Source organism: Somniosus microcephalus, unplaced genomic scaffold, assembly GCF_052327205.1.
Source record: "Somniosus microcephalus isolate GS21.2 unplaced genomic scaffold, FLI_Smic_1.0 unresolved_chr4, whole genome shotgun sequence".
Classification (NCBI taxonomy): Eukaryota; Metazoa; Chordata; class Chondrichthyes; order Squaliformes; family Somniosidae; genus Somniosus; species Somniosus microcephalus.
This window is the reverse complement of record NW_028225182.1, coordinates 40,673,734-40,700,499: the sequence shown is the minus strand read 5'-3', so window position 1 is coordinate 40,700,499 and position 26,766 is coordinate 40,673,734. Positions and strand designations below refer to the sequence as shown.

Sequence of the window (26,766 nt, the reverse complement as noted above, 5' to 3'; positions counted from 1 at the left end):
TCCTGCCTAGCTCAGGTATCGAATTCTCAACACTACTACAGAAGACTGACTTGGTTCCAATCTTCCATTGCCAAGAAAGAAATACATAAGCAGAAATTACAACACATAAACAGGCTCAACCAGTCCATGTCAGTGTTTACCTTCCGTACGAACAAATAGCCCTGATCACATTTACCCACCCTGTTCCTTTATCCCTTCAACCCCTCTCCTTTATTCACTTTTCCAATCTAATTTTGAACGCTCATATAGTTTTCTGCTACAACCACTAACCCTGGAAGTGAATTCCACAGCCTCACGACGTTTCTCTTGCTCTCTGTTGTAAATCTATTACTTTTAATATCGTATCCATTGCTTTTCGTTCTAGACCCCTCAACTACTGGAGACAGTATGCTTTTATTTACCCTGTCCCATCCATTCATAATTTTAAACACTTCTATCATATCCCCCGTAATCTGCATTGCTTTAACAAAAAAAAAGGCCCAATTTTTCAAGTCTTTATTTGTATTCCCTCATACCAGGCGGCATCCGAGTAAACCTGTGTTGCACCCTCTCTAAAGCTTCAATATCCTTCCTATTGTGTGGATCCCAGTACTCTAACCGAGGTCTTATTAAGGTTTTAAAGCGGCTCAATATTACCACTTGGCTTTTATATTCTATATACTTCTTTAGCTTTTTTACAGCCTTATCTACCTGGTGCTGCCTTTAATATCCTGTGAACCTGTCTCCCCAAATCCCTCTGCTCAACCACAGCACCGAGCCTACTTCCATTCAGAGTATAATTACTGCTTTTTTTTAATATCACCTCACTCTTACTGATGCTGAATTCCATTTGCCAATATTTAGCCCAGTCCCCCATCTTATCAATATCCCTTTGCAGCTTCTTTTGGTCTGCTAAGGAATTAACTATATCCTTCCTATTTTGGTATTATCAGCAAATTTCAACACCACGCCCTCCAGGCCTACATCCAAATCATTGGTCAGAAGTGGCCTCAGAACTGCACCCTAGGGACACTGCTTCCCACTTCCAACTGTAGGGAATGGTAGCGTAGTGGTAATGTCCCTGGGCTAGTAATCCAGAAGCCTGGACTAATGATCCACTGGAACATGAGTTCCAATCCCACCACACCAACTGGAGAATTTAAATTCAATTAATTAAATCTGGAATAAAAAGCTAGTATCAGTAATGGTAACCATGAAACTATCAGATTGTCGTAAAAACCCATCTGGTTCACTAATGTCCTTTAGGAAAGGAAATCTGCCGTCCTTACCTGGTCTGGCCTATAGGTGGCTTTTAAATGGCCTAGCAAGTAACTAACCGCTACAAAACAAAATAATAAGAATGAAACCGGACGGACCACTCAGTACGGACATGGCAACGGCACACCCAGCCCAGTCGACCCTGCAAAGTCCTCCTCACCAACAGCTGGGGACTTGTGCCAAAATTGGGAGAGCTGTCCCACAGACTAGTCAAGCAACAGCCTGACATAGTCATACTCACAGAATCATACCTTTCAGCCAATGTCCCAAACTCCTCCATCACCATCCCTGGGTATGTCCTGTCCCACCAGGGCGGTGGTATACAGTCGGGAAGGAGTGGCCCTGGGAGTCCTCAACATTGACTCCGGACCCCATGAAGTCGCATGGCTTCAGGTCAAGTGCCAGGCAATGATTATCTCCAACAAGTGAGAGACTAACCGCCGCCCCTTGACATTCAACGGCATTACCATCGCCGAATCCCCCACCATCCTGGGGGTCGCCATTGACCAGAAACTTAACTGGACCAGCCACATAAATACTGTGGCTACAAGAGCAGGCCAGAGACTGGGAATTCTGCAACGACTGTCTCACCTCCTGACTCCCCAAAGCCTTTCCACCATCTACAAGGCACAAGTAAGGAGTGTGATGGAATACTCTCCACTTGCCTGGATGAGTGCAGCTCCAACAACACTCAAGAAGCTCGACACCATCCAGGACAAAGCAGCCCGCTTGATAGGCACCCCATCCACCACCTTAAACATTCACTCCCTCCACCACCGGCGCACTGTGGCTGCAGTGTGTACCATCTACAAGATGCACTGCAGCACCTCCCAAACCCACGACCTCTACCATCTAGAAGGACAAGGACAGCAGGCGCATGGGAACACCGCCACCTCCAAGTCACACACCATCCTGACTTAGAAGTATATCGCCGATCCTTCACCGTCGCTGAGTCAAAATCCTGGAACTCCCTCCCTAACAGCACTGTGGGAGCACCTTCACCACACGAACTGCAGCGGTTCAAGAAGGCGGCTCACCACCACCTTCTCGAGGGCAACTAGGGATGGGCAATAAATGCTGGCCTTGCCAGCGATGCCCACATCCCATAAAAACAAACAAAAAAAAAGAAAGTGTAGTCACTGTTGTAATGTAGGAAATGCAGCAGCCAATTTGCACGCAGCAAGCTCCTACAAACAGCAATGTGATAATGACCAGATAATCTGGGTTTTTTTTAGTGGTGTTGGTTGAGGGATAAATATTGGCCCAGGACACCGAAATAGTGCCATGGGATCTTTTACGTCTCGCTCAGAGGGCAGTCAGAGCTTCAGTTCGACGTCTCATCCGACAGTGCAACACTCCCTCAGTTTTGCATTGGGAGTGTCAGCCTTATGCTGAAGTCCCATGGAGTGGGACTTGATCCCACAACCTTCTGACTCAAGAGGCGAGCATTCTACTACAATAACAAAATACTGTGGATGCTGGAAATCTGAAATAACAACAGGAAATGCTGGAAACACTCAGGCAGCATTGAGGAGAGAGAAACAGAGTCAATGTTTCTGGTCGAGGACCCTTCGTCAGAACGTAGTGAGCATTTGACTACTGAGCCACAACTGACACTGTGGATAAGATTTGTCAAGCACGATTGTCCCTTTTGAAATCTGTGCTGGCTACTTCTAACTACAGGAAACTTTCGTTTAACCGGAGGTTAAAAGTCCGGAAAGCTCTATCTACCAGCAAAATTCAGGAGCCGTTTCCTGTAAGTTTTTTTACTTCTCGTTGCTTTTTTTTTCCCCAGTCAGGCTCTGCAAGGTCTGTAGCTAAGCAACAGCTTCAGCTAGAGACGCTTGCAGCTGCAGCCGACTGTTTTGAAGCAGTTGCTAAGCAACAGGGTTTGTTGATTCACACGGAGCTGAAAAGCTCTGTATGTTTTAACATTAGCGCTGGTTTATACGGCAGTTTTGATGGTACGGCACCAACTCGGTCCCGTCAGTGCCGGATACCAGAAAGTTTCCTGTACTTTTTCTTTATCTAGATACGTTGTAATTTCATCCCTAATTAGAGACTCCAAAATTTTCCCTACCACAGATAAGAAATAATTTGCATTTAAATAGCGCCTTTCACAACCTCATAATATCCCAAAGCACGTCACAGCCAATTAAATACTTTTGAATTGTAATCACTGTTGTAATGTAGGAAACGCAGCAGCCAGTTGGCGCACAGCAAACCCCCACAAACAGCAATAAGATAAATAACCAGATGGTCTGGATTTTTTTTTTAATGGTGTTAGTTGAGGGATAAACATTGGCCAGGATAGTGCCACTATTCTTCAAATAGTGCCACTGGATCCTTTACGTCCATCTGAGAGGGCAGAGAGGGCCTCGGCTTAATGTCTCATCCGACAGGCGGCAGATTCAACTCCTTCAGCACTGCACTGAACTGTCAGTCTGGATTATGTGCTCAAGTCTCTGGAGTGAAACATGAACCTACAACCTTCTGACTTGGAGGCAAGAATGCTACCAACTGAGCCTAGGCTGACACAGATGTTAAACTAACTGGGACCTATAATTATGCATACTAGCTCTGTCTCCCTTTTAAAAAATTGGTATTATTGGCCATTCTCCAGGCCGCCGGCGCACATCCGCGCTCAATAGAGCTCGGAAATATAATTTTTAGGGGTTCGGCAACTTCCTCCCTCAGGATCCTCGGATGTAGCCTAGTGGGCCCCAGTGATTTACCTTCCTTTAGCCCAAATAATTTATTTTAAAATGTTTCTTTTATCCATCATAATTATCACTCATCTCACTCTGAACCACTTCAGGGTTCATCTCGTCTCCGATATCTCTTTCTTTTCCACTTTTGAGCTGCTTCAACCCCAAAGGGACCTTGTTTACTTTGAAATGTTAACTTGTCCTTTTTCTTTTGAAATATCTGCCTGCTGTGTGTTTCCAGTCCATAATGCTCTTATTTTGCAAAGTACAGGTGCAGAATATGGTCTGAGAGTGCAGATGGAGGACGCGGTATAAAATGGAGAATACTGTACAGATATGGATAAGCACTCATGTATCATCGCTTACTCGACGCTTACAGTAACCAACACTGACAACCTAATAACATAATAAAAGCTGGAATGAGAAACGGTCTATAGGCTCACTGAGTCCAGTTCTTCCAAACACTGTTTACATTCTGCAGTTGTAGGCTCTCCCGAGTGGATTCAGGGCTTAAAATTCCCCTTTTAACAAAAACCAGAAGAATGCCTGCTTTTCCTCCATCATTAACCTGCTAACGGAATCGCTGGGACATGCAGCCTTGAAATTTGTGGTTTCTGAGAATGCAACTTTGTCGGCGAATGATCAAGATAAACACGCATTCTCCCTTTTCTTTTCATTAAAAGAGGAATTTCATTGCTGGAAGGAGGTAAATAGCCAGAGGTCACTGGGTGAAATGTCTGCATTCCCTGGTCCCCCAAAGGGAAATGGGGTAGTAACTCTAGCGTATCAATCTAACATTGTATTAGAATGACACACACATAACCTCCTTTGTACTGGATGAGATTCAACTGTACCTGTATAGGAGTTCACACTGAGACAGACACAAGTATGGGATGTGAGTGAGCTGTTGCTTTTTTTTTTACCCAGTAAGTACTGTAGAGAAGGATAAAAGAATGGAAGAGAAAAAGCAAAATGCTGCGGATGCTGGGAATCTGAAATATAAACAGAAAATGCTGGGAACGTTCAGCAGGTCAGGCAGCATCTGTGGAGAGAGAGAAACAGAGTTACCGTTTACAGGTCGATGACCTTTCGAAAGCATTCCCAGCCTTTTCTGTTTATATTATAAAAGAATGGAAGTACTGAGTGATGCAGATCTAAAAGGTTTGGGCCCTTATTTGTATTCATTCATGGGATGCGGGCATCGCTGGCACAAGGGGTCATCTTAACAAATTAAAGAAAACAGAACATAGGAAATGCAGGAGTAATTTTTTTTTACCAAAAGTGTGGTAAGTATGTGGAGCAAATTATCGGCACGGATGGTGGAACAAGAAACCTTAATGGGTTCAAGAGGAACTAATCAGAACCTTGTCAAGAAATGTGATACAGGGCTTTTAGATATCTACCAAATACTGTGGTTAGGAGGGCTAGATGGACGGATGGTGTTCTCCTGTCTAAAACTGTTACAGGAAACTTTCGATTTACCGGCACCTAAATAACCGGAAATCTCGGTTAACCGGCAAAATTCAGGAGTAGGTTCAGGTAAGTTTTATTACTTGCCTTCCTCCATCTGTTGCTGTGCAAGGGTGTGGCTGCAGCTGTTGCTAAGCTACAGAGACGCTTGGAACTTGTGGCCATTGTTCTGCACCTGTTGCTAAGCAACAGGGTTTGTTGCTTTATACGGAGCTCTCAGCTCCGTATCTTTTACTATAGCGTTCGGTTATCCGGAATTGTTGATGAACCGGCACCACGTCGGTCCCGGATAAAAAAAAGTTTCCTGTACAGGTACTATGTAAGTTGATAAGTCAAGGCCCAGCGTGGGCCAGCAGCAGAGTAGGGAGGACCACACTGCAGCCTATGAAACCCAGGCAGAGCGAACCTACGGGAAGGAGGGAGGACAGTAGCAGTATGTTTGTGTGTGTGTGCTAGGCCGATGTAGCAGAGCCTGGTCTCCAATCGTCTTGGATCCCCTTGCCATTGGACCAAGACCTTGCTCTGTCAAGCCCGTGTGGTAGCTAGTGTGCAACGGCCACCCCACGTTAAAAGAATTCACGCACAGGCATCTTCCACCCTTTAAAATGAAATTCGGGACCTGGAACATCAGGATCCTCATGGACAACCCCAACAGCAACAGAGACTGTAGGTCCCGCATTGGACTCATCAGTCACCTGAGAACTCATTTTTAGTGTGGAAGCAAGTCATCCTCGGTTCCGAGGGACTGCCTAAGAAGAAGAAGAAGAATTAGATCCATCCCTAATTGCCCTTGAGAAGGTGGTGGTGAGCCACCTTCTTGACAACTGAGGCCATTTCAGAGGGCAGTTAAGAGTCAACCACATTGCTGTTGGGTCTGGAGTCACATTTAGGCCAGACTGGGTAAAGAGAGCAGATTTCCTTCCCTAAGGGACATTGGTGAACCAGACAGGGTTTCACGACAATCCAGTAGTTTCATGGTCACCATTACTGATACTACTTTTTATTCCAGATTGTTTTAACTGAATTTAAATTCCCCAGCTGCCGTGGTGGGATTATGAACTCTTGGGCGTGATCGTGCCAGCCCTGGGGAGGCGGGTTTGGAGGTGAGACTGCCGGGAAAATGGCTGAATCTGGGGCGGGTACCCATCCCGCACCCCCCCCCAACCCGCCTCTGTGCCATCTTTCCAGGAGGCGGGTAGCCGACCTGCGATGGGTCTCCTGCAGGCGGGAAGGGGATTACAGCCACTTAACTGCCTGTTAACAGGTAGTTAACAGGCAGTTAAGAGGATTATCCCCATTTTTCCAGCAGAGGCGCGGCAGTGGGTCTGCGGGGGTCGGAGGGGTGCAAAAGTGCGCTGTGGAGGTAAGTGATGGGTGCAAGTGTGGAGAGGTAAGTATGTGAGGTGAGTGGAAAGTGATAGAAAATGTTTACTTTGTTTCTTTCTGCAGGCTTCAACAGTTGGGGATGCGGAGACTCTCGCATCTCACCGGCAGAGATGACAGAATGGCTGCTGCATTCTCCAATGCAACAACCATCTAATTTCTGCTCACAAAAGAGGTTTGATGAGTCTTGAATACAAGGACTCATCAAACAACAGAGAATGTCCGTGTTTGACAGCTTCACAGAGCTGTCAAACGATGACAATTCATCTGTCAAAAATTTTTGACAGATGAAACGTCATACGCCAACGTTCTCTGTAACCGGCCTCCCCTTAATTGGCCTGCTAAGCCCGCTGAGCGGGCTTAACAAGGTCAATCAAGGGAAAGTAGAGTGGGTTGGCCACAAGTCGATGGAGGCGGGACTAAAACCCAACAAGCAGGAGTCCCGCCTCCAACGCGCCCCCATTGACAAAATCACCCCCCTTTGTCTCCGATCATTAGTCCTGGCCTCTGGATTACTCATCCAGTAACATTACCACTCTGCTACCTTTACCACCATCTGTGCTGAATTAGCTGGTCTCTGACAGGCCTGTAGTAGAGGTGCTACAATTAGCCTCCGCACCTCTGGGTTAGGGAGGGAAAACTCAGCCTCGATTTCCAGTCCTGATCGCTATTCAGTGACTGTAGCTGCAAGGACACATTTCCACTCGGATGTACTACCCCTCACAGTTGAACATCCTGCCGACACTCATTGTCTGGGCTCATGCATGAAGAATGGTTGCTTGGGTGAGGTACTGCAAGGCTGCCGTACCTGTGAAACCAAACCCCTGCATGACTCAGCATTTTTAGGAGGGGAGGGAGAACTTTTTTTTTAAATACGTTTAAGAAAAAAAGTATGGAATAAGAAAAAGCCGATCAAGCCCCCTCCTCAGGAAGGAAGGATGTATTGGCCTTGGAGGGGGTGCAGCGCAAATTCACTAGAATGATACCAGAGTTAAAAGGGTTAAATTATGAGGACAGGTTGCATAGACTAGGCTGGCATTCCCTTGAATATAGAAGGGGTGATCTAATTGAGGTGTTTTGAAGATGATTAAAGGATTGGATCGGGTAGATAGAGAGAATCTATTTCCTCTGGTGGGAGAGTCCAGAACAAGGGGGCGTAACCTTAAAATTAGAGCCAGGCCGTTCAGGGGTGATATCAGGCAGCACTTCTTCACACAAAGGGGAGTGGAAATCGGGAACTCTCTCCCCCCAAAATGCTGTCGATGCTGGGGGACAACTGAAAATTTCTAAACTGAGATTGCTAGATTTTTGTTAGGCAAGGGTATTAATGGTTACGGAACTAAATGCAGGTAGACAGAGTTAAGATATGATCTAATCGTATGGCGGAACAGGTTCGAGGGGCTGAATGGCCTCCTCCTGTTCCTACGTTCTATAATTCCCCTCTCTTAGATTCCATTCTCCCCATTTAATCTCCTGAAGGTAAATGAAGCAAAATTATGCCATGTTCATTTGTCCTCACATATGCACTATTCAATCCCACTCGAAGAGAGTGAGGAGAGAGGTTAGGAGAAACTTCTTTACTCAAAAGGTTGTTGGTGCCTGGACTGCTTTGTCACATAGCGTGGGGGGCAGAGACTACGGCACCTTTTACAGGAAAACTGGATAAATATTTGAAGCAAAGGAAGTACAGGGCTACGGGGAGACAGCAGAGCAGTACAATTAGTTTCAGATTGCTCTAACAACGAGCCGGCACAGGCCCATCTATAATGCTATATTATTGGGCACCTGTTCCACATATCCTCTATTAAAGATTGGGTTCCCAAGGTAGCACACAGTGTTCCAAATGCAGCCGTATCAATAATTTCTACTTTTTTAAAATTCGTTCATTGGATGTGGGCGTCGCTGGCAAGGCCAGCATTTATTGCCCATCCCTAGTTGCCCTTGAGAAGGTGGTGGTGCGCTGCCTATCTTGAACCGCTGCAGTCCGTGTGGAAGGGAGTTCCAGTATTTTGACCCAGCAACGATAAAGGACCGGCCAATATACTTCTAAGTCAGGATAGTGTGTGACTTGGAGGGGAACTTGGAGGTGGTGGTGTTCCCATGCGCCTGCTGCCCTTGTCCTTCTAGGTGGAAGAGGTCGCGGGTTTGGGAGGTGCTGCCGAAGAAGCCTCGGTGAGTTGCTGCAGTGCATCTTGTAGATGGTACACACTGCAACCACGGTACGCCGGTGGTGGAGGGAGTGAATGTTTAAGGTGGTGAATGGGCTGCCGATTAAGGGGATTGCTTTGTGGAGAGTATTCCATCACACTCCTGACTTGTGCCTTGTAGATGGTGGAAAGGCTTTGGGGAGTCAGGAGGTGAGACACTCGCCGCAGAATACCCAGCCTCTGACCGACTCTTGTTGCCACAGTATTTATGTGGCTGGTCCAGTTAAGTTTCTGGTCAATGGTGACACCCAGGATATCGATGGTGGGGGATTCGGCGATGGTAATGCTGTTGATTGTCAAAGGGTGGTGGTTAGACGCTCGCTCGTTGGAGACAGTCATTGCCTGGCACTTGTGTGGGGCGAATGTTACCTGCCACTTATCAGCCCAAGCCTGAATGTCGTCCAGGTCTTGCTGCATGCAGGCATGGACTGCTTCATTATCTGAGGAGTTGCAGATGGCACTGAACACTGCAATCATCAGCGAACATCCCCACTTCTGACCTTATGATGGGTCACTGATGAAGTAGCTGAAGATGGTTGGGCCTCGGACACTGCCCTGAGGAACTTAGTTAGAATAAATTGCTTTGACTTACTGTCAAATGCTCGTGGAATGTGTCCCAGTATCTCCATCAACTTTGCTGATAACAGCTTCAGATTCACATGCAACTTTCAGTAAGTGATCAATAATTAACCCAAAGTCCTTTCCATCTATGCTAATGTGCATCCCTTCATCGTGTATACATTACTGCACCTTATTTTATCTGTATTAAAATCCATCTGTTATATCTTAGCAGGTCTCTTTGAATGCTATTTATCTCACCTGAATTAAAAATGTATTTCAAATGTAACAGTTACCACCCCATCCACTTTGGTGACAATTGCACAAACCTCCGCAGGCCTTTTGACGCACCACGGGAGGACCTTGTTTGGGGAAGAAACTCTGCCCCACCCCAAACAAGATCGCCCGCGTCAGATGGGATGTAGCCAGAGGAGGGGACTCCCAGGCCAGGGATTTCCTCAGCCCTGGCCTGAGAAACAGCCAGCAGGCCCGTATGTCAACTGACGCCGACCTATGGGTTTAGACCTAGGACCTGACCAGGACCCCCTCAAAGGTTCAGAAAACTGTTATAAAGGGGGGGGGGGGCAGTGGAGGTTCTCTTTGCACTCTCCTCGAGCAGCTAGCCAGTGCTGCATTTCCTCCCCCTTTCCCCTCCTGGTGGCGGGCACCTAAGATGGGCACATAATGGTGCGGGCGCCCACTATGGATAATCTAATGAGGGAATCTCTCGACCCCAGAAAGTCCAGCAAGGTTTAGCAGTGGAGGTTTGGAGCGAGCACACTTACACTAAGATGTTGGACCCACAGATATTTGTCTGTAACGTGCTCAGGTGGCTACTGAATATAACAGAGCTCTATCATTAAGTAGACAATGGCGGCATCTTTCGAGTCCCTGCTGCTGGGTAAGTGCCTCAGCTGCTGGCAGTGCAAATTAGGATTTCGGGTATGCACTGCCCACAATTTACCCACTGCCTACTGGGTAACTGTTACTGGGAGGACTGACTAACAATCATAACACAGTGCAGCGCAAGACTGAACAGAGTCCTAATCATACGTCTAGGTACAGTACCTATGCATTCCTCTAGAGAGTTGTCTATTACAGACTGGAAGAGCTTTTCATACTGACTGTCACTGAGTGTTGGAATCTCCTGAAAAGATAAGCGAAGGTAACACTTAAAAAAAAAATACAATCAAAAGAAAAAATTCCACAGGTTTACAGGTAATTATTACCCAGCTGCTATGCAAGCAATCATGACCGTAACATTGTGTTGTGCAGTGTAAGTGAACAAATGTTTAATACTGGGCCAAACTTCCTCTTAAGGTTCCCCCACCCCCCACCCGCCCTAGCCCTAAACTCACATCTTTCTCCAGTATCTCTCCGATCTCCCCTCAATACCTCTCTGCGCTCATCTTGTCCATGAGACCCACTTCCTGCTCCCTCGACCCTATTCCCACCAAACTGCTGACCACCCAACTTCCTTTTCTGGATCCCATGTTAGCTGATATTGTTAACGGTTCTCTCTCCTCAAGTACTGTCCCCCTCTCCCTCAAATCTGCCGTCATCACCCCTCTCCTCAAAAAGAACCCTTGACCCCTGCGTCCTTGCAAACTACCGCCCCATCTCCAACCTCCCTTTCCTCGCTAAGTCCTTGAACGTGTTGTTGCCTCCCAAATCCGTGCCCAACTTTCCCGCAACTCCATGTTTGAATCCCTCCAATCAGGTTTACGCCCCACCACAGTACCGAAACGTCGCTCATCACTCACAAATGATATCCTTTGTGACTGTGACAAAGGTAAACTGTCGCTCCTCGTCCTTCTTAACTTGTCTGCAGCCTTTGACACGGTTGACCACTCCATCCTCCTCCAACACCTCTCCACCGTCGTCCAGCTGGGTGGGACTGCACTCGCCTGGTTCCATTCTTATCTATCTAATCGTAACCAGAGAATCACCTGCAACGGCTTCTCTTCCCACTCCCGCATCGTTACCTCTGGTGTCCCCCAAGGATCTATCCTTGGCCCCCTCCTATTTCTCATCTACATGTTGCCCCTTGGCGACATCATCCGAAAACACAGCGTCAGTTTCCACTTGTACGCTGACGACACCCGGCTCTACCTCACTACCCCTTCTCTCGACCCCTCCACGGTCTCTCAGACTGCTTGTCCGACATACAGTTCTGGATGAGCAGAAATTTTCTCCAATTAAATATTGGGAAGACCAAAGCCATTGTTTTCGGTCCCCAACACAAACTCTGTTCCCTAGCCACTGACTCCATCCCTCTCCCTAACATCTGTCTGAGGCTGAACCACGCTGTTCGCAACCTTAGTGTCATATTTGACCCTGAAATGAGCTTCCGACCACACATCCGCGGCATAACAAAGACCGCCTACTTCCACCTCTGTAACATCGCCCGTCTCCATTGCCTCAGCTCATCCGCTGCTGAAACCCTCATCCATGCCTTTGTTACCTCTAGACTCGACCATTCCAACGCACTCCTGGCTGGCCTCCCACATTCCACCCTACGTAAACTTGAGGTCATCCAAAACTCAGCTGCCCGTGTCCTAACTCGCACCAAGTCCCGTTCACCCATCACCCCCTGTGCTCGCTGACCTACATTGGCTCCTGGTCCGGTAACGCCTCGATTTCAAAATCCTTATTTTCAAATCCCTCCATGGTCTCGCCCCTCCCTATCTCTGTAATCTCCTCCAGCCCCACAACCCCCTGAGATACCTGCGCTCCTCTAATTCTGCCCTCTTGAGCATCCCTGATTATAATCACTCAACCATTGGTGGCCATGCCATCTGTTGCCTGGGCCCTAAGCTCTGGAATTCCCTGCCTAAACCTCTCCGCCTCGCTACCTCTCTTTCCTTCTTTAAGACACTCCTTAAAACCTATCTCTTTGACCAAGCTTTTGGTCACCTGCCCTAATTTCTCCTTATATGGCTCGGTGTCAAATTTTTTGTTTTATAATACGCCTGTGAAGCGCCTTGGGACGTTTTACTACGTTAAAGGAGCTATATAAATACAAGTTGTTGTACATAAATATGAAATTCTTCTGTCTGCTTTTTTTAACAGAGATGTTAACCACTTGTTTTAAACAGGCTGTTACAACAGCAGATAAAGTAATTTCATAAAACAGGTTAAGTGTTCGTACACCTTTATTGCACAATTCCAATGTGAGGCTGTATGCCCCGATCGCGAAATTTGGTAGCGCCCCCTGCTTTAACGCCGGTCGCAATTTGCGACCAGTTCAGGGGGGCCTACCTGCGGCGGTAGAGGCGCTGAGGTGCGGGGCGGCCAATTTTTTTGCTGGCCGCCTGCCAGCACCTCGCCGCGCCGTTGTCCCCAGCCTCCTCGGCACCCCCCCGCAACCCTGCGGAGTGCCGGCTGTGTCCCAAGAGCCCGGCACTTCTCCTCGGTGCCGGGCTCTTTTGCCGGCACTCGTGATCTCTGATTGCGCTGCAGCAGGCCCCTCCCCTTTAAGAAGGGAAGGCCTGCAGTACCGCAGCGCGCCGTGCCGCAGCGTGTAGCGCTGCGGCACGTTGCGCCGCGAACTTTAGTTGCAGCACCCCAAGTGGGATGCAGGGCGCCTCGAGTAGCGCCGCGCTTCCGTTTGGGGCGCTGAAACTGAATTTGTGGCGGGCAGCCGCGACTTCTTCCGGGGCGCAACTTCCGGCGCCCTGGTGAGGCTGTCTAGGCCTAAATCTTTTTCTCTCCCCTTTAACACCAAACTCCACCTTTCTTACATCAAACTCGCCCTTTCTCCTTCACACCAATCTCCATCTTTTCTTCTTGACATCAGATCTAGTCCTCCTTTCTTATATTTAAAGATATGAAATCGAACTAGGTTTTGCCCAACCCACCAAGGTTTACTGGGAATTAAAGATTACTCTCCCGGACACTGCTGCGAACAACCCGGGAGAAAAATCATAGGGACATGAAAAGAAATATGGGAGATGAGGATAAAGGCTGTTTGACTGACAGTCAAGAATCATCCAACTGGGTGTCATATAGTCTGTTTGCTTTCCAATTGGCGTGGGAAAGCAGTGCGCCACAAGGGTGAACATGTCGGGTGACCAATAACGGGAGCGTGGGGGCGGGGTGATTGGAGACAAGAGGTCGTGTGATGAAAGCTCCCGGAATACACCCAACCCGAGTTGGCAACCCCAAATCGAACAGCAGTGGACGCGATCCGTTTTTACCCACTTGGTCTCGAAGCCACTGTACCTGAAACCGGATTGTACACAATTAGTGACAAACTCATTTTGTATGAAATTACTATTCTAACTTTGGTTCAAACAGATTCCTATCTCCATTAAGAGGGCAGGGGAATTGAATATGAACTCATTAAACATTCACATGCCGGGATTGCAGTGTCATTTCAAGGTATTCTCACTTCCCCACCACCCCCCCGACTCACCCACCCCTCTCCGAGTAGGCTTGACACCTTTTTTTTAAACTTTGCCCATCAGAGGTTTTGGCATTTCCTTTAACTAAACATCCCACAAGCTACGATTGCATGTTAATTTTCTAACTTAAACTCTGACATCCAGGGAATGTTAAGGAACTATCTGTATTTATCTTGCCATGTTTTTAATCTATCCAGATATGCAGTTGGCTTATTTCAGAACCACACCTTATTTGTTTTAGTTGTGCCTCCAACGCACTTGTTTTTGCGTTTAGCCTTCACTTCATCACTCTTATTACTGACTTTTCCTGGTTTGCCTACACAGCCTTCATCGGGACAAGTCTTGGCCTGTTTCTTTTCTAACACAGCAATCTTTTTCTTCAGTACAAAGCTTTTCTGGCCCTTCCTTTCCATATCTGAACTCGTGCCGTCCGTGCTGTCTCCGTTCTGACCCTCGATTACGGCAGAGGAATTCTCACACGGCACCTCTTTCTTCTTCTTCTTCAGGATGTCGTCCTTCCCACCAGGAGCTACAAAGTTCGCACCTTTCTTCACGTTCTTCTCGATACCTGAATATTTAAAGATTTTTTGTGACAAGGCGCTTTTTATTTGCCCTATTACACGCTTTCTTAATCATTCCGCACGACAGAAATAGCGCTGCGCTCTGGCGCCCCGAAGTACCGCGCCATGGATTAGCAGGGCGTGGGTTCACACATATGATCCTCCACCTGCTGTGCTCCTGATCGGAACCACTCCGTTTGGGATGGTACGACGCAGAAAGCAAGCATTTCCCCACAGCAAGGGGGAGGAAAATTGGAAGGTTGGAAATAAAAAAGAAATTGAATTGGGAGTGGATGGGGGTAAAATTGGGCACGGGCGGGGGACGCAAAACAGGCGGTATAGCATGGGGCGCCCGATTTTACCTGTGGGTTCATTCCTAGGACCTGACCTGGACCCCCAAAGATTTAGAAAACTTTTTTTTTTATTCGCTTATGGGATCTGGGCATCGCTGGCAAGGCCAGCATTTATTGCCCATCCCTAGTTGCCCCTTGAGAAGGTGGTGGTGAGCCGCCTTCTTGAACCGCTGCAGTCCGTGCGGTGAAGGTGCTCCCACAGTGCTGTTAGGGAGGGAGTTCCAGGATTTTGACCCAGCGACGATGAAGGAACGGCCGATATATTTCCAAGTCAGGATGGTGTGTGACTTGGAGGGGAACTTGGAGGTGGTGGTGTTCCCATGCGCCTGCTGCCCTTGTCCTTCTAGGTGGTAGAGGTCGCGGGTTTGGGAGGTGCTGCCGAAGAAGCCTTGGCGAGTTGCTGCAGTGCATCTTGTAGATGGTACACACTGCAGCCACGGTGCGCCGGCGGTGGAGGGAGTGAATGTTTAAGGTGGTGGATGGGGTGCCAATCAAGCGGGCTGCTTTGGCCTGGATGGTGTCGAGCTTCTTGAGTGTTGTTGGAGCTGCACTCATCCAGGCAAGTGGAGAGTATTCCATCACACTCCTGACTTGTGCCTTGTAGATGGTGGAAAGGCTTTGGGGAGTCAGGAGATGAGACACTCGCCGCAGAATACCCAGCCTCTGACCTGCTCTTGTTGCCACAGTATTTATGTGGCTGGTCCAGTTAAGTTTCTGGTCAATGGTGACCCCCCAGCATGTTGATGGTGGGGGATTCGGCGATGGTAATGCCGTTGAATGTCATGGGGAGGTGGTTAGACTCTCGCTTGTTGGAGATAGTCACCCGCCCCCAAATTCTGCCATTTTCCCGGCAGTCGCGCCTCCATACCCGCCTCCCCAGGGCTGGCAAGATCGCGCCCTTGGTGTCACTGGGCTATTTTCCCCACAGGAGCATCACAGCCAAGCCCTGTGCTGTCCTCATCCACACACACAGACACTTTCCAGCCAGAGTCACTTGATAGTGATCAAGAGTAAAAACTAGTCCAGGGTGCTCAGGCCATTTGTAATGGCATCAACCAGCACACTGGCTGAGGTCACCTAACTCAGACCAGGAACTTAAGGAGGACCTTCTGGTCTGCTACACAAGGCCATCGAGGCGAAAAGTACTTCTTCAAAGTATCTTTTCCTTGTTCCTTTTCTGCACATTCATCTGAGACACAACGGTAGCTATTCCCTGCAAGGAGAGTATCCGATTTTAGCCATGCCATCAGCGACACTTTCCAACATGGACAGAGGCACCACAGACTGGATGTGTCGTGTGTGTGTCCCCCTACCCCCTCGCTCCCCCCCACCCTCCCAGCCCAAAAAGACACAACTCTTAGCAGCTACCTCAACAGCAGCACTGGCAGAGATGTGGCAGCAGGCCACTGTGAGGGGAATGTCACGTCACGTAGGGCTGAGGGAACCAAAAGCAGGAAAGGAAATGACATTTCAAAACAGGGCACATGAATAAAGTGGAAACAATGTCCTTGGAATTGTGCTGTGTGCAAACTTGCATTTGAAATTCCTTGGCCCGTTATTTTAAACGAAGCATTAAACCATTTAAAATAAAGGATTTTTTTAATGCGTTCATGGGATGTGGGCGACGCTGGCAAGGCCGGCATTCACTGTCCATCCCTAATTGCCCCTTGAGAAGGTGGCGGTGAGCTGCCTTCTTGAACCGCTGCAGTCCGTGTGGTGAAGGTGCTCCCACAGCGCTGTTAGGGAGGGAGTTCCAGGATTTTGACCCCGCGACGATGAGGGAACGGCCGATATATTTCCAAGTCAGGATGGTGTGTGTGACTTGGAGGTGAACTTGGAGGTGGTGGTGTTCCCGTGCGCCTGCTGCCCTTGTCCTTCTAGATGGTAGAGGTTAACGGCACTGAAAAGAATTTAATACAAATGTGGCAATCTCCGTGCAATGTAATTTCAACGGCTATACCTAAAAGATGTTACATGATAAAGGTCTATTTAGGCATAGTTCTTGGTCAGGATGTGAAAATATGAAACAAAGGCCCCATTTTCCCCTGCAAATATAGGAGTGCTTGGCACCTCCATGTGTATAGTGAGGTACCTATATATAACCTACCGTTACTTGCTGCAGACATCTCAATCTCACCAGAATTATCAGCGCAGCACAGTTTCCTCAGCTCTAGAGAAAGGCAAGTACAATAAATGCAAATCAATTAAAAGCTCAACTTTTTTTTTAAATGGTGTGTTATCTTATTGGGTGTGACCACAATGCATCCTACGAAACCCAGGCAGAGAGGACCTGCGGGAAGGAGGGAGGAGGACAGTAGCATTATGTTTGTGTGTGTGTGTGCTGGGCCGATGTAGCAGAGCCTGGTCTCCATTCGTCTTGGATCCCCTTGCCATTGGACCAAGACCTTGCTCGGTCAAGCCTGTGTGGTAGCTGGTGTGCAACGGCCACCCCACGTTAAAAGAATTCAGGCACAGGCATCTTCCACCCTTTAAAATGAAGTTCGGGACCTGGAAAGTCAGGACCCTCATGGACAACCCCAACAGCGACAGACCGTAACGCCGTACTGCTAATGTTGCCCGGGAGCTCAGACGTTTTGACATTGACAGCGCCGCCCTAAGTGAGACCCAGCGGGCAGGGGAAGGCCAGCTCAAGGAGCAAGGTGATGGTTACACCTTCTTCTGGAAAGGCAACAAACACCGTCTGCCCCACCTGTGACAGCGACTGTAGGTCCCACATTGGGCTCATCAGTCACCTGCAAACTCATTTTTAATGTGGAAGCAAGTCATCCTCGGTTCCGAGGGACTGCCTAAGAGAAGAGTGGCCGTAGGACCTGTATGGCAGCACCAGTGTGATACAGGTAGACTATCCTTTATCTGAACTTCCGAAAACCGAAAACCTCTAAAAACCGAAAGTTTTTTTGTTCAGCGTAAGTCGTGCGCACGACATGACCAGAGTGGCGCACGACTTACGCTGAGCAGGGCAGAGGGTCACAGAGTTCCCTCCTGGGTAGGAGATTGCAGGCCGAGCCAGGCAGTGTGAAGGAGGTACCAGGAGAGTGAACCCAACAATACAGCAGCCCGTCCGATAGCTGCAGCGGCCCGTCCGATATTCTTTTCTCCCCCTGACCCGACCCGACCCGAACCGCGGCCCGTCCGATATTCTTTTCTCCCCCCCCGGATGCCCCCCCCCGACCCCGACCCCCCGCCCCCCCCGCGACCTGAACCGCGGCCCGTCCGATATTCTTTTCTCCGCCCCCACCCAACCCCCGACCTGATTTGCGGGCCAGCTTAGTAGGAGTCAGACGATATCCGGCTTTCCAGAGAAGCAGGAAGGGAAATTAGGTTGATTGGCCATGATAAAAATTGACCCTTAGTGTTAGGGGGGATTAAATACACGGGGTTACGGGGATAGGGCTTGGATGGGATGGCTGTCGGTGTAGGGACCGGGTGCTAGGGTTTGGATGATCAGCCATGATCTCGTTGAATGGCGGAGCAGGCTCGAAGGGCCAAATGGCCTACTCCTGCTCCTATCTTCTATGTTTCTATGTTTCTATGAGACATGGAACAGTCGCAAGAGGTAGCCTGAACTTTTACAATTTATATTAAGTACAAATTTCCCAGTCTTATAATAATACCTTCTGAAATCCGAAAAATTCCGAAAACCGAAACTCAGCTGGTCCCAAGGCTTTCGGATAAGGGATAGTGTACCTGTACCACATTTTCACAAGACTACTTTCAATTATTGCAAGATAGACCACATGACCAGTGATTACATTGCCGCCGCTGCTCTCACTATCTGATTAACACAGGAAAAAAAAATCAACCACGTTACTGCTACAGTTAAACATTAAGCAAATAAAAGCCACCCGCACATTTTATTTTCTTCAATTAAGTATTGTTAATTTTCTATACAGTGACAGCAATGGGACAAAGTGTTCTGCTTGCTCTGTTGCAAAGATATCTTTTTTGAATGTGTTTTATGATTTTGCTAGGAATACAGACCAGAGGAATTCATTATGAACGCGCTTACAATGTCACTACACAGAGCGCGTAGGGCAATTGTCCCCCGGCACAACGGCAATATAGGCACTGAGCTAGAAATTCATCTTGGGCGGTGGCGCAAGTCTGGCGGGATGGGATGGGATGGGATCGGCCGCCCGTTATACGCAGCGCCTGACATTCAGGAGGCGATTATATCAATGGGGGCACGTTGGAGGCGGGACTGCTGCTTGTCGGGTTTCAGCCCAGCCTCCATCGACTTGTGGCCAACCCACACTATGTTCCCTTGATTGACCTTGTTAAACCCGCCCAGCGGGGCTCAGCAGGCCAACTAAGGGGAAGCCGGTGACAGAGAACGTCAGCGTATGACATTTCATCGTTTGACAGCTCTGTGACATTCTCTGTTGTTTGATGAGTCCTTGTATTCAAGACTCATCAAGCCTCTTTCTTTAGCAGAAATTAGATGGATGTTGCATCGGAGAATGCAGCAGCCATTCTGTCATCTCTGCCGGTGAGATGCGCGAGTCTCCGCATCCCCAACTCTTGAAACTTTCAGGAAGAAACAAAGGTAAGTGAACATTTTCTATCACTTTCCACTCACCTCACATACTCACCTCTCCACACTTGCACCCATCACTTACCTTCACAGTGCACTTTTGCACCCCGCAGACCCACTGCTCGCCTCGCTGACCCTGGCAGGGTTTCCCGACGTCGGGATTCATTTTTTAACACTTGAACTTCCCACCCGTTTTTTTTTAGATTAAAATTCCCTCAAATTCTCCCACAGCAGCACTCCTGAGATGAAAAAAAAAAACTGGGCGGGGTGGGAGACTGAACCTGAATTACTCCACTCCAGGGAACCATACGCCGCCGCACCACCCTATTCGTTTTGAATCTTTACGAAACTGTCATTTTTAAACAACGCGCAATGCACAAGGTTTTAATACATACAAGATCGAAAGTTATTATTAGCACAACTGCACCTTCGAAGTCTTTCATGGTCCTCTCTCTGTGCCTCAGTTCTCTGAACAGTTTAATTTGGTTCGCAATGATTATCTGGTAAACACGGCTCTCCTTCCTTCACACGCTCTGTCCCTGGGGGTAAAGAGGAATGGAAATCTAAAAGAATGTCCTTCACTCAGTATGATTTTCTTACATACTTTACAACTATTTTGACAATTCCATGTTCATAATTTTAAAATGACAAGTTGTTGTTCTAACTGTTTGACCCCACTTTCTGCCTGTTTTCTCTTATTTTATAGTTTAGCCTTTCATCTTCTTTTCTCGTTCAGCTATTTCATAACAACAGCAACTTGCACTTATATCGCGCCTTTAAGGTAGCCAAAACATAATAACGCTTCCGCAGGAGCGATTGTCCAACTAAATTTGACACCGAGCCGCATAAGGAGATATTAGGACAGGTGAGGTAGGTTTTAAGGAGCAACTTGAAGGAGGAGAAAGGCGGAGAGGTTTAGGGGGGGGGGAATTCCAGAGCTCAGAGCCCTGGCGGCTGAAGGCACGGCCACCAATGGAGGAGCGATAAAAATCCGGGGATGCGCGAGAGGCCAGAGTTGGAGGAGCGCAGAGACCTCGGGGGGGGGGGGGGGGGGGAGAGGGTGTAAGGGCGGAGGAGATCACGGAGATATTCCTTCTGCACATCCTCCCTGACCAAACTTAAAATGGCATCTCGTCTGTTCTAATCCTGCATACTAATTACATTATATACGAGCAGATCTTCCATGGCATTGCTGAACGCGAGTGAGGTTACACTGTTTTATAACAATGGGGGTGTTTGTGCAATGTAGGGGATAACATCAGTGCCGTCGATTTACAGTGACTGAGTAAGTCAAATAATATTTGCATTAAATGGTACTCCAGGTTTCTTACTGGTACTTTGGGGACTTACTTCCATAGTTGTGTCCATTATTCTGTGATAACCATAAATGAGTGGCCTTTATTTTATACATACTGTAGATTCCTTTATTATGTATTTAATTCTTATCTCTTACTAGTTTAAAGCTGTAGACAGAATGCAAGATGTACCAGTTGGAGTTAGATATCTGGGCCCCAAAATTCCTGGGCTCCGTTCTGCTGCCGCAAGTGTGGCAGATCTGAACCCCACCTGCTCTAGTCCCAGGCCGGAGAACGCCCCGCTCCCCCCACCGCCGCCCCCCCTCCCAAATCCCTGCAAGGATGCAACAGTGGCATCTATCCCAATCCGCCCTTGTAAAGCAGGGCGCTCCCCCAGCCACTCCACCTGAGGTCATGGAATAGGTGGGACAGTGGTAGCTTGGATAAGGAATTGGCTTAAGGACAGAAAACAGCGAGTTGTGGTAAATGGCTGTTTTTCAGACTGGAGGATGGTAGACAGTGGTGTTCCCCAAGGGCCAGTGCTGGGGCCACTGCTTTTCTAGATATATATAAATGACCTAGTCAGAGTCATAACGGCACAGAAGGAGGCCATTCGGCCCATCGAGCCTGTGCCGGCTCTCTGTAGAGCAATCCAGTCAGTCCCATTCCCCCGCTCTATCCCCGTAGCCCTGTAAGTTTATTTCTCTCAAGTGCCTATCCAGTCTCCCCTTGAAAACATTGAGTGTCTCCGCTTCCACCACTTCCGTCGGCAGCGAGTTCCAGGTCCTCACCACTCGCTGCGTAAAAAAGTTTTTCCTCACGTCCCCCCTGTATCTCTTGCCCAAAACCTTTAATCTGTGTCCTAGTCCTTGTACCATCAACTAGTGGGAACAGCCTTTCCCCCGTCTAGCCTATCCAAACCCGTCATAATCTTGTACACCTCGATCAAATCACCCCTCAACCTCCTTTGCTCTACAAATCCAGCTTCTCCAACCTGTCCTTGTAGCTAAGATCCCCCATCCCCGGAGCCATTCTGGTAAATCTCCTCTGCACCCTCTCGAGGGCCTTCACATCCTCCATATCAACAACAATAACTTGTATTTATATGGCGCCTTTAACGTAGTAAAATGTCCCACGGCCTTACTGGAGTGTAATCAGAAATAAAATTGGCACCGTGCCACATAAGGACCGGTGGCTAAAAGCTTGGTCAAAGATGTAGGTTTTAAGGAGTGTCTTAAAGGAGGAGGGAATTTCAAAGCTTAGGGCCTACACAGCTGAAGGCATGGCCGGCCAATGGTGGGGCGAAGGAAGCGACACCAGGGACCTTATGGTCTGTGTCACTCAGCTACTCACTGATCCATTGGGAAAGCAGAATACAGGACTGATGTTCCACACAACTGAGTTCCTGACCTCAGCCTTTCCACCATCTACAAGGCACAAGTCAGGAGTGTGATGGAATACTCTCCACTTGCCTGGATGAGTGCAGTTCCAACAACACTCAAGAAGCTCGACACCATCCAGAACAAAGCAGACGGTTTGATTGGCACCCCATCCACCACCTTAAACATTCACTCCCTCCACCACCGGCGCACCGTGGCTGCAGTGTGTACCATCTACAAGATGCGCTGCAGCAACTCGCCAAGGTATCTTCGGCAGCACCTCCCAAACCCCGCGACCTCTTCCGCCTAGAAGGACAAGGGCAGCAGGCGCCTGGGAACACCACCACCTCCAAGTTCCCCTCCGGGTCACACACACACCATCCTGGCTCAGAAGTATATAGACGGCGGGGGCAGGGGGTTGAAATTCAGTTTTGGCGGTAGAGAAAATCGGAGCAATGAATTTGTTGTAAGCTGTATATCCCTCTGTAGCTCACTCTGAGAAGAACCTGTGGAAGCACTGAAGCACATTAACTGCCTGCCCCCTCACCTGCAAGTTGTGCATCATCCGCAGAGGCCATAGGAACTGGGAGAAAATTGAAGGATTTGGACTCTCAGGAAAAACTAAAATGACTATGACTATATAATTGTAGTATTTAATGAATACTGTGATGACTATTACTGAGACACTTATTACACTGTATGTGCTACATTGACTATCCCTAATGTTTAATACAATTTGAAATGTTGTAATTATTGCAACTAGTATTTGTTACACATTATTAAATGGTGCCATGATCAGGGAGGGACCAGAGATAAGGTAGTGTGGAAAAATGTATGGCAAAATTGAATAGTTATTTGAGGGAGCTGGTGTCTGGTGGGTGTTAGTTTGTGGGACCGGTCTTTTCTGGTCCTCTACAATCACAACTAACCATTATAGCAATAATGCTATCTGAGCTATTTAGTACGCTACACATTATAATGCTATAGCTGAGATATTTATCACACTGTGCACTATAATACAACAATAGTTGTCCACCAGAATAGTCACCCTAATACTATAGTTAAGGCAATTCTACACTAAGAACTATAACGTTAGAGCTGTGCTATTTTTCACAAAGCACTATTAAGTTGAGGGTATTTATCACACTAAGCACCAATGTTCCCCCTAATTATTTTTGGGTGCGCGGCCCCTTTAAGTAGATAAGCACATGAGGAAGAAAGGAATAGAAGGATATGAAAGAAAGAAATGCATTAGTATTGCGCCTTTCATGACCACCGGACATCCCAAAGCGCTTTACAGCCAACAAAGTATTTTTTTTTTGTGTAGTTACTGTTGTAATGTAGGAAATGCAGCAGCCAATTTGCCCTCAGCAAGCTCCTACAAACAGCAATGTGATAATGACCAGATAATCTGTTTTAGTGATGTTGGTTGAGGGATAAATATTGGCCCAGGGCATCGGGGAGAATTCCCCTGCTCTTCTTCAAAAGAGTGGCCGTGGGATCTTTTACGTCCACCCGAGAGAGCAGACGGGGCCTCGGTTTGACGTCTCATCCGAAAGACAGCACCTCCGACAGTGCGGCGCTCCCTCAGCACTGGCACTGGGAGTGTCAGCCTAGATTATGGGCTCAAGTCTCTGGCGTGGAACTCGAACCCACAGCCTTCTGACTCTGGAGGTGAGAGTGCTATCAACTGAGTCACAGCTGACGGGCTGATGAAGAGGGGTGGGTGGAGGCTCATGTGGAGCAAAAACACCAGCAAAGACCAGTTGGGCCGAATGGCCTGTTTCTGTGCTGTTAATACTTTATAATACTTTGTAATTTGCAATATTACGTGCTATATTGCTAGAGCTGGGGTATTTTCCACAATGGGCACCACAATGCTATTTTCAAGCCATTTTCTACATCATGTATGGTTTTTGCGGCATGCATTTCACCAACTGCTATATCAACAGTACTTATTATCACAGGAGCTGTATTTAAGGTATATTATTCTGTTTTTGAGGCATTCATCACACTTTTACCAAGGCATTTTGAAAAATAATTGAGGTATTTATCCCACTACTGTTTTCAGATATTATCCTTCTGTTTTTAATGTATTTCTTCCACTATTTTGAGGTGTTTATCGTTCTTTTACAGTACTTATTGTTTCGAAGCATTTGTCACACTATCGAGGTAATTATCCCACAGCTTTTGCGGGACTTTATACCAGTTCCAAGCTATTCATTTTGAGGTATTTATCCCACTAGTTTTACATAACCTTTATGCATTTTTCTACGGTATTTATCCCATTCTTTTTGAGATGTTTGTGATATGCGGATATTTATCCAACACTTTTTGAAGTATTCATCCTTCTTTTGGATGTCCTTATACGTACCTGTTTTGATGTAGTTATCTTACTGCGTTTGAGGTATTTATACCTGTTGTTTCGGAGGTATTTGTCACTGTTTCTGGTGTATTTAACCCTTGTTTTCATGTATTTATCTGAGTAATTTTGAAGTATTTATCCCAGTTTTTGATCTATCCCAGTTTTTGAAGTATTTATCCCAGTTTTTGATTTATCCCATTTTTTGAAGTATTTCCCAGTTTTTGAGGTATTTATCTATTTTTGAGGTATTTATCCCATTTTTTGAAGTATTTCCCAGTTTTTGAGTTATTTATCCCTGTTTTTGAGGTATTTATCCAATTTTGAGGTATTTATCCCATGCTTTTGAGGTATTTATCCCATGTTTTTGAGGTATTTATCCCATATTTTTGAGGTATTTATCCCAGTTTTTAAAGTATTTATCCCAATGTTTGATTTATCCCATTTTTAAAGTATTTCCCAGTTTTTCCAGGTACTTATCCCAGTTTTGAGGTATTTATCCCATGTTTTGAGGTTTTACCCAATTTTGAGATTTATCCCAGTTTTTGAGGTATTTAGTCCATTTTCTTGAGATATTTATCCCAGTTTGAGGTATTTATCCCAGTTTTTGAGGTATTTATCCCAGTTTTTGAGGTATTTATACCATTTTTAGACCATTTTCTTGAGCTATTATCCCAATTTTTGAAATTTATCTCATGATTTTGAGGTATTTATCCCATGTTTTTGAGGTATTTATCCGTTTTTGAGGTATTTATCCCAGTTTTGAGGTATTTATCCCAGTTTGAGGTATTTATCCCATGTTTTGAGGTTTTACCCAATTTTGAGATTTATCCCAGTTTTTGAGGTATTTAGTCCATTTTCTTGAGGTATTTATCCCAGTTTTTGAGGTATTTATCCCAGTTTTTGAGGTATTTATACCATTTTTAGACCATTTTCTTGAGCTATTATCCCAATTTTTGAAATTTATCTCATGATTTTGAGGTATTTATCCCATGTTTTTGAGGTATTTATCCGTTTTTGAGGTATTTATCCCAGTTTTGAGGTATTTATCCCAGTTTTGAGGTATTTATCCCAGTTTGAGATATTTATGTTTTTGAGGTAGTTATCCCAGTTTTTGAGGTATTTATCCCAGGTTTTTGAGGTATATATCCCAGCTTTGAGGTATTTATCCCATGTCTTTGTGTTATTTATCCCATATTTGTGAGGTATTTATTCCATGTTTTTGAGGTATTTATCCCATGTTTTTGAGGTATTTATCCCAGTTTTGAGGTATTTATCCCATATTTTTGAGGTATTTATCCCAGTTTTGAGGTATTTATCTCATGTCTTTGTGGTATTTATCCCATATTTGAGGTATTTATCCCAGTTGAGCTATTTATCCCAGTTTTTGAGCTAGTTATCCTACATTTGTGAGGTATTTATCCCTCATTTTTGAGGTATTTATCTCAATTTTTGAGGCATTTATCGTATGTTTGAGGTAATTATCGCATGTTTATTAGTTATTTATCCCATGTTTGAGGGATTTATCCCATTGTTTTCTGAACTACTTATCCAAATAAGTTTAAGGTATTTATCTCCCTGTTTTTGAGGTATTTATCCCATTCTTTTAGTATTTATCGTGCTATTTTAAGGTAATTATCCACTGTTTTAAGGGATATCTCCAATTGTTTTTAAGTATTTATCCCAGTTTTACAATTATTTATCCAACTAATTTTGAGGTATTCATCCTGTTATTTTTCAAGTATTTATTGTTTTGAGGTATTTATCCGTTTTTGAGGTAGTTATCTCCCTGTTTTGAGATATCTATCCAATTCTTTCAGAGGTATCTGTAGTTTTGAACCATTTATCTTAGTTTTACTAATTATTTATCCAACTATTTCTGAAGTAATCATCCTGTTTTGAGGGATTTAACCTGTGTTTTTAGGTGCAAAATCCTGTTTTGAGGTATTTATCCATCTATTTTCACGGTATTTATCGCTATTTTGAGGTATTTTCCAAATATTTTGGAGACATTTCCCCCATTTTGTGGTATTTAATTTGTTTTTGAATAATTCAGATATTTATCTCAAATTTTGATTGAATTCTATTGTTCTTTAAGTAATTATTCCACTGTTCCAAGTATTTTTGAACATTTATTCCAGTTTTTGAACATTTCTCCCACCGTTTTGAACATTTATCCCACCTTTTTGATAATTCACCTGTATTTGAACATTTTTCTCATGTTTTTGAACATTTATCCCACCTTTTTTGATAATTGACTTGTTTTTCAACAT

The 26,766-nt window shown here is 46.2% G+C and overlaps 1 protein-coding gene across 1 annotated transcript in view; it reads right to left on the bottom strand.

Moving 5' to 3' along the window:
- Positions 1–20,868, bottom strand: part of LOC147090606 (zinc finger CW-type PWWP domain protein 1-like) — a 108,971-nt gene extending 88,103 nt beyond the window's left edge. The window contains exons 1-5 of the mRNA XM_085977080.1: positions 20,789–20,868; positions 19,885–19,979; positions 17,010–17,072; positions 14,217–14,557; positions 10,652–10,730 (exon numbers count right to left, since the gene is read on the bottom strand). Of these exons, the coding sequence (XP_085833206.1) occupies positions 10,652–10,730; positions 14,217–14,557; positions 17,010–17,072; positions 19,885–19,979; positions 20,789–20,868 (658 nt within the window). The remainder of the gene's footprint in view (positions 1–10,651; positions 10,731–14,216; positions 14,558–17,009; positions 17,073–19,884; positions 19,980–20,788) is intronic.
- Positions 20,869–26,766: the final 5,898 nt, after the last annotated feature.